This window comes from Malus domestica, chromosome 06 (assembly GCF_042453785.1).
Source record: "Malus domestica chromosome 06, GDT2T_hap1".
NCBI classification, from domain to species: Eukaryota; Viridiplantae; Streptophyta; class Magnoliopsida; order Rosales; family Rosaceae; genus Malus; species Malus domestica.
Window position 1 is genome coordinate 4,740,873 of NC_091666.1, and position 8,428 is coordinate 4,749,300.

General features: G+C 38.1%; 2 protein-coding genes across 3 annotated transcripts; both read right to left on the reverse strand.

Moving 5' to 3' along the window:
- Window positions 1-1,238: 1,238 nt before the first annotated feature.
- Window positions 1,239-2,078, reverse strand: LOC139196740 (RING-H2 finger protein ATL29-like). The gene has a single exon (XM_070823078.1). The coding sequence runs from the start codon at window positions 2,076-2,078 to the stop codon at window positions 1,239-1,241; it is 840 nt and encodes a 279-aa protein (XP_070679179.1).
- Window positions 2,079-3,325: 1,247 nt separating this feature from the next.
- LOC103436911 (zinc finger CCCH domain-containing protein 56) lies at window positions 3,326-7,989 on the reverse strand. Of its 2 annotated transcripts, XM_008375365.4 has the most exons (3): window positions 7,661-7,932; window positions 6,567-7,394; window positions 3,326-3,993 (listed from the first exon to the last, which is right to left on the reverse strand). In XM_008375365.4, exons 2-3 carry the CDS (start codon window positions 7,318-7,320, stop codon window positions 3,713-3,715), a joined length of 1,035 nt encoding a protein of 344 aa, XP_008373587.3. In that variant the 5' UTR covers window positions 7,321-7,394; window positions 7,661-7,932; the 3' UTR covers window positions 3,326-3,712. The 2 variants fall into 2 exon arrangements, with proteins under 2 accessions (XP_008373587.3, XP_070679494.1); XM_070823393.1 differs by having other exon boundaries at window positions 6,567-7,989.
- Between the last annotated feature and the right edge of the window lie 439 nt (window positions 7,990-8,428).

Here is an 8,428-nt window from a genome sequence, read left to right on the forward strand (position 1 = left end):
CCGACGGTCAAAAATTAAAAGGAGTGTGTGAAAAGTAAAAATGAAGAACACAATTAGATTTTTTGAGTGCAAATAATAGTTCCTTTATGTTTTTAGGAAAAAAGCCCATTAAATTTTCTTTTCGAGCTTAACAAAAAGGCCCCTCTTGTAAATCTCAACCACCGTGTCTAGTGCTAATTCTTGACAAATATGATGGGCAAAACTTATATCGCATCATCACTTAACAAAGAACTTGACGGAAAACCTAAAACGGAGGTATTAAAGTGTCAGAAAAATCAAAGTTTAGGCATGAAACTAAAACGGAAAAAAAATAAGAATAGCAAAGTGTGAATTTCACGATACTTGAGGGTAGTAACGTGAGGATAACCCTATAATAAAATACGACCTTTTTTTAACAATACTCTCAATCACATAATTAAGGTGTCGTGAGTAATGTCAAACCCCTAAGCAATCTCTCTTTAAAGACATGATTCCTTTTAAAGACTATAAAACTTATTCTCAATTGCTTAGTACATTGGTCGTGAATTTACAGATGGTTGCAAGAAGACGGAAGATGAGATTATTGCAGCATGTTGAGTCCTTGAAAATAATATTTGAGACTAGGTCATTGTTTTTGCGTTAAACTTGGACGTTCGACAAGTGCTTGAAGTCAAGGTATGGGAATGTTGTGCATCTAATTAAGAGCAGCTTTCAAATTGGGATGTCAAGGTTATATTAGTCACGTATGGAACTGCACTATTCAACAGGAAATGTTAAGGAGACTTTCTCAAAGTAGAATTCTCCGTCACCTCACAGTTTACCATTAATTTTTGTGTCAACATTATAAAATATTGTGCAAAAAAATTTAAGGTGGCAGAGAGCCTATGGAGAGTCCGACATTTGAGAGAGTCTCCTTAGCATCTCTTATTCAACATATCGACAGAGAATGTAATATGGTGCCAGACCTTCTTGCTGATCTAGGAAGCAGCCTTGAGTTTCGTGGCCCTTGTATTAGATGCCATTTGAAAGATGATTTGCTAGATGTTTTTAGGGCTCGTACCATCTCGGTAATTCCTGATCTAGCAAGATGATAAGCAACAAACTAAGGTAATTAAGAGCAAATGAGCTATGAAAAACCGACTAAAATGCATTGCGGTAGCATCTAAATGGCTAGCTACCCACCCTAATGTATGTATTTGGGAAAGACAAGAACAAAACTAATAATAATGGAAAACTTTAAAGAAAATAAACAAAAATAGTTAAAACACAGAAGCTAATTTGTTAATATCTCCTCCACCGGCGGAGCCGGAGGCCTCTCCAAAGCGGGAAGCACCTGCATTGTCTCCTTGGCGAGAGAACTCCCCAAATGTAGTACAGCTTCCTGTCCAGTTATGATGTCCTCTTATAAGTTTTATCTTCACATGCTCTGGCAATCTCAGCGTATATCTATCCTCTTCTGCTCTAGGCCTAACTATGGAGTGCCCCGTTGAATGCGACCGTGAAAATCTTTCGGTTTCATTCTCTTCATTTCGATCATGATTCTGATTGTGATCTTGATCTCGATCTCGATCTTGAGTAGTGCTACTGCTATTTTGTTCACCTTGTGAAACCATAATGTTATTACTACTGTCATTACTTCCTTGATGGCAATGATCTTGGCTTTGTTCATCTTTAATGTCGATGCGGACAGCATCCATATCCAACAACACCGATTCATGCCCAACATGAATGTCTTGCATGGCGTCGTTCTCATGAGCAAGCACCGGAGACTTGTCCGCTAAACTCGGGGCTACTACTTCGAGATTTCCACGGCAGAATGGACAAGTTTTATGAGACTCGAGCCAAAGGTCGATGCAATCTTTGTGGAAAACATGGCAACACTCGGTCAAGAGGCGTAGTATGCTATCGTCCTCAAACTCCACCAAGCAAATTGCGCATTCTAGGCCGTACTTCTCTATCCGGAAATCATTGACACTTGCGTACTCGAACGTTGGAAATGATTGTATGAGTGAAACGTCAAGGCCTTCTTTGGGGACAACCGCCGTGCCCACAAGGTCTCCGGAGGGCGTGTGCTGAAGGGAGGTAAGGATGTGATCCATGAAGCACTTGCAAAAGTAAATAGAAAAGAAACCCACAAAGAAGAAGACAAGGAGGAGCACGGTCAGAACGATAGTAATCGGAGGGGAGACGACATGTTGTACCGGGGAGTAATTCGCAGTCGTGGTCGATGCTGACATTCCCTGCATAACTAAGACGAAGCAGCAATACCTTGATGTTAACCCTATAGCCGGAGATCGGCTTGCACTTCCGGCCAGCCCTAGTGCATGGATATTCCGAGACGACGGAAAACAACAATAATAGTAATAGTAATATTGACGAGAAGAAGCTACGAGGAGAAGAGTGTGATGTTGTTTGTGTTGGTGTTGGGATCGGACTTTGTGTGTGTTGGATTGCTTCCTCCAGTCGGTCATTGGCAAGAGAGAAACAAGGAGGCATGCATGTTATCAATGCATCTCCTCATGTTTTGTGAGCACACAAAATTGTTGCCTTAATTTGGAATGTTGGTGATGTGGAAGTCTCTGGTAAGAAGAACCAAAACTTCTGAGCTTAATTTGAGCGAGTCCTTGTGAGAAGGATGGGGCTCAACTAATTACTCTCTTCACTATTATTCCAAACCACCAATATATTTATCACCAAATCCCACCAATATATATACACACACACACATTTTCTAACACACATTTTCTAACACACATTTTTCACTCTTTCTTGTAGACTTGTAGTTCCCATTTCATAATTTTTTAGGTCTTCCTTCAGATATCATCTCTACTATAAATCACTCAAACCCGAATTTATATGAATGTTAGATTAAACGGTAATCATTTTAGTGTTTAATTGTAAAACCGTATTCGTCCATTTTCTTCACTATAAATTAATGTCTTAATAATTTGAGATTTGTCTAATTTTTGCAAGGATGATCTATAAATGATGAATTAAAATATAAACGGTTCAGATCCTTAAAAAATTTACGAAATGAGAATCTTGTGTCAAAATGTGAGTAAAATTGTGCCACCCAGTCCTGACCCTATATATACACCAAAAACCGCCAATATGTTGCACCACCATCTTTGGCTCTTGGTGCAGTGGCAGTACTTTTCTTTACAATTTTGCAAGAAGTCCCAAATTCGAATCTCGCCTGCCCATTCATCGAACAAGCAAGACAGACTCAGTCATCTTATGTTATTATGCAAGTCATCTGAGAGAATAAAGTTTCAAACAGCAAGAAAGAACCTCGAAAGGCAAGAAGACTAGATACAAATATTATGACTAATTCGAGAATAGGGAATGCAAGATAAATAACTTATTTAACTGATAGTTCGAACAAAGTGTTATAAATTAAGGACCGTCGTCTCTTCCGGACAACGAGTGTCTGTCACATAATTATATATGGTAACAAGAACCGGTCGATACTAAGACTAGGAGAGTGATACAAAGCTTCAAGTTCTATCTGTAACAACAAAATTCTCACATGAAATAAACACATGGGACGTGACTTAACACGCCCGGCATCAACCTGAACTTGAAGCGAGGATACAGAAACTTCTACAGAAAAGTTACAGTTACATGATGATACCGTAATCTCTAACAAAGACTAGGTATCTATTTTTCTATCTAATTCCAGGAAGGATAATGTAAGCGACCGCATTGCATTGCGGGCGAGCAATCCCAAATTCTATTCGATGTCATCAATCCAGTCACCATATATCCTACTGATTTTGTCTGGTCCCTTCCATTTCTGATGGGCTCGCGGCCCTGATCTCTGAATTACAATGGATGATCTTTGTGACGGGACTCCAAGGTGATAAACATCAGAATGAGAAACTAGAGGAACTGATACTACCACAGCATCTCCTGGAGTTTTCGAAAGCATTGCTCCCTGCTTATTGTCAGGAGCAACTGAAGAAGAATCTCTAGTTTCTCCCTCCACAAGCCCACCACCATACCGGTGTAATTCTGCAGTCAGAATTTCAAAATATCAAAGTCAGATACTGAAATCGTTATATGATTAGTCATGAGAGATATTGCACACGCTCAAACCAAAACAGAAAAACAATCCTCAGATAGCAGGAGACAAATCATCCATGTTCCAGACAGTATATTAGCATGCTACTCTTCAGTGGCAGAAAAGTTTTAAATCCAACAGATGATGTCAAGTGCTTTCACATAAGAGCATATTTGCATTTATTGTCAATTAAGTGTGAAGACTTGTGAACTTAACAGAAATATCACCATGCAAATTTGTATGAACACTTTCTTTTCTTTCATTTTTTGGCCAGAACATGCACCGATATGTCGGTAGCCAATAAACTAAAATTTAGAGAAAACAAGTAAACAAACAAATGCACTATCTACTATAACTACCAAACAAGCTCATAATACAACAGTAACAGCACAGCGTAGCCAAACTAGATCAAGTTGTACAACAATAGTATGCATCTACGTGATCCTTGCTTAAGCGTTATATCTTGTGGGTAAATTCCATCTGCGCCTCCTCTCGTGGAAGATGCAGGATTTTGCCTAGATTTTGATGCACAAGTCAAACCACCAATGACCAAAAGTTGATCAGCTCAAAAGTGTGGGCTGGCCACATCCTCTTAAGCTTGTCCCTAATTTGAATTTATCCCCATCTGTATAGCTGGTCAGGTGATATACAGTGTTGGTTTACCACTATTCCCAAAACCTTAAGTTCTTAGGAATGTCAATAAACTAACCCATCTCACGTGCAAGCCCATTCTGCACGTGGAGAGGCAGAGGTATTCAGAGACAGAAGCATACAGGTCCAGCCCCACTCTGCACCTTGTAATCCTACAATGAACTGAGAATGGGGATTGGATTTTGTACCAAGGACCTCTGACTGCCGATGCTCTGATACCATGCTAGACAACCAGATCCCAAAACTTTAAGCTGTTAGGATGTGAAGCCAATATTTGTTTTAAAGATTAACAGTGGGAATACGCCCCATGTTTCTGAGAAATTTCCACTGAAGACACTAGAGAGAGTGGATTTGTCTTCTCCCTCGTTATAGACATGATTGGAGTTAGAAACTTATATCGCTTATGTTTGTTTATAAAGCCCACATCAATGTCCTCTCAAATAGGAGGAATAAAAAGGGGGAATTGTTATTGGTACTCCAAAATTCTCATTCTACACTCCAAACTTTCTAGATTTAGAAAGAAAAATACACTTGTGAGGAGTGTAGAATGAGATTTTTGAAGTGTCAATAACACTTCCCTAAAAAGAAAAAAGAATATTACTAATAATATCTGTCTTCTCATAAGTTTGTTAGTATCTAAGAAACAAATTATAAGCACACACATATATATGCTCAGGGGCAGATCCAGACAATAAGAATTCCACAACTATCTCTGCGTCAGCAGGGTAGAGTCGATACACCATCTCATTCTCTACCGCTAATTATGTTGAAGCTTTGTTTCTTCTAAACTTATGGAAGCTCAGGTGGTATGTTTTAAACAAGCAATGAAAAAAATGGAATAGAGCTTCTAACTAGGAACTTCCCTAGCCTACAATAAAAGATGCTTTTATTAATAATTCCCATAATACGAGTGGCCTTCCTAGTTAGATGTAAGCCTCTTTTGGACTGATTATTCTGTACCAGCCTCTCTGTTAAGGTTTTTTTAGTGGGTTGGGGAACAACTCCAGAACCCCTGATGACTTGATGATTGTTCGAGGGTATTATTCAGCTGTTCTTCCTTCCTATTCTCTAATCATACTCATGTAAAATTATATTAATAATCAAGAGACAGACAAACTATTCAGTTGTCCAAATCAGCATAGGCAACTTCAATAACACCTCGGTTCAAGGCCATAGATTTCTTCCTTCCATGCACAATAAGTTCACACTTTCCTGTCATAACCAATAACATAGGTGGACAAGTAAGCAATAATTCAACAATTCAGCTTGCATATTTCTGCTCAGGAACCTCTTCCTCTAAATTCCCCTATAAGATTGGATCAAATAAAGGATGGGATGAGCGGTTTTGAATAAAACCTCATGATCTTGCAATCCAGAACTTCTGTCCTAACATTGGAATTGGGCTTTCCCAGGACACAGGTAACTAACTCTTTGTTAATGATGCACCAAAACAAGAAGTAAACGAGCACAAATTTTGAAACTATTGGAAAATAAACTTAAATAGTAGTTGCCATAATTGAATCACTATAACATACTCAGTTTCTTCGCAAAATCAAGAACAAAACAATGGCAGAAATTGAGAACATCAAGCATCCATGTAAAGAAACTGGAACCAGTATATCAAAATCCTAAAATGGAAGCCCAAGCAAGATGGCTAGCTCTATTAAAATTTAAGTGAAAAATGACAACAAGGAATGATTTACTACTATAGAAATTGAATTATTCTCATCCTCAAAACAGATACATATTAGAGCATGGAAAATTGCTGAATTTCAAAACTGGAGCTATAAAGACAAACACTAGCTTACCTAACGAATTAACATCAATTGCTTTTGTTGTCTAAGCAAAAATGGAAAAAGTAAATGAATCATACCTGCTACACCATGAGCAAAATGGCACTTGCTTCCAAATGGGCAATATCCTGTCAATTCCCACTTATTGCAAATCCTTGTTTTCCAGTTTGATGGCTTGTTATTTGCTCCATTCACAGCAGCAGCAGCACCGCCATATCCCCCAGGACCTAAACTTATTGCCACACTCTCTCGATTCTTTGACTGCTCATCATGAAGAAAAGTGCAATTATCCCCATAAGGACAACCTTCCTCAGTATAAAACTTCTTGCAATGCCTCCCTTTATAGGATCTTGGAGTCTCCACACCATAACCTGTAGAGACGATTGGAATTTGATACTCTTCCCTTGGCTCTGAAGATACAGCCTTTTCTTCCTCATGGGCAGCCACAATATCTTGCCAATTTGGTGGCGGTCTCCGAAGCTCCTCAATGCTATGAGCAAAGTTACAATTGGTGACATAGGGGCACGTCCCAGCACGGAATTTGCAACAAAGTTTGGTTTTGAAGAACATTTTCCCAATGGCTTTCGACCGGTTAGATGAAGTTGCATCTTGGGAGTTCCTTGATTTCTTATTTGGAGGTTCGCTTCCAGAGTGACTTTGCGATTGCCTTTGATCATAACTTGAGTTGGACATGGTGTCCGCCATCGCGTCACCATTATTCCAAACTCGGTACTCATCCTCAGTAGCCCAAACCGCTTGGTCACCAGACCAAATATCACCACCACTATTCCCAGTGATTACCTGGACCGCATTGCTCTCTCTACCATAATCCATTTGAATTTGGAAGTACAATTCCTCAACAACAAAGTAGAATGCTTGAAACAAAACAATACTGCTCTACAAAAACCCTAAGACCAAAATACCCACAAGCTGAATTCACCAAAATTCTATAAAAAAATAATTCTGAAAATCCGAAAAAAAAAACAACAATTGGGAAATGGGTATATTTCAAAAACACATCTAACACACAAATTACAGAGCTTTTAGCTATGAAACTTCCCCAGAAAATAACAAGTACCTACTACTACTACTACAACAACAACAACAACAACAACAAGTACAAGAGATCAAAGCAAGATACAAATAGGAGACATAGGAAAGTGAAAGACTTTACCAAGTTGGAATTGCAGTTGGATCTACAGCCTCAAAATGTCCAAAAGATAATTGCCAGAGCAAAATGGGAAAGTGCATAAATAAAGGGAAAGTGGTAGAGAAATTGATAGGAGCGATGAAATTAATGAGGCAACGAAGAAAGAAAGAATGAGAATTTAGATATAGATTTGATTCAGAGAGCCCCCAAGAGGAGGAGGAGATTTCCCTAATTTTCACATTAAACGTTGTAATTTTTGGAGGAAAGACTTGGACGAGATTCTATACTTTTGTTCCATTTTTAACCATTTCCAGTCATTTCCTATTTTATTTTCCAACTTTTTGTCTTTTACCACTGAAGACATCCTGAGCGTGCGTTTGTGTTGTAGGAGATTTTCAGGAAAATGTAAAATAGTTGGTTTTTCTGAATTTTTACATTTCTTTTGGGCTGATTACACAGAACAATTTATATAAAATGAATTTATCGTCACAGAGCGTTTTAATCTAATAATTCAATGTTTTGTATTAAAAAATTTATAAATATTTTTATTTTATTGAAAAGAGACAACATAGTAACTGTGGACACACGAAAACTTACTCATGTTGTTATTTTATTAGATACTAGCATATGGGCACACCCAGAGTGTGAGAAAATTTTTTATTTTTGTTTTTGAAATAGAATGAGAGAGAAAGAGAGTGATAGAGAATGTGGGAGTGGGAAGTTTTTTTTTATTTTTTTTATTTTTTTAATTTGAGATATGCTAGGATTACATGTAAGTGATACTTTGAAAAA

Coding starts and splice junctions, on each gene's coding strand:
- LOC139196740 (XM_070823078.1), bottom strand. CDS start 2,078: ATGGATCACATCCTTACCTCCCTTCAGCACACGCCCTCCGGAGACCTT.
- LOC103436911 (XM_070823393.1), bottom strand. CDS start 7,320: ATGGATTATGGTAGAGAGAGCAATGCGGTCCAGGTAATCACTGGGAAT. Junction 3,994..6,566: donor TTTTGCTCATGGTGTAGCAG/GTATGATTCATT, acceptor TTCTGACTGCAG/AATTACACCGGTATGGTGGT.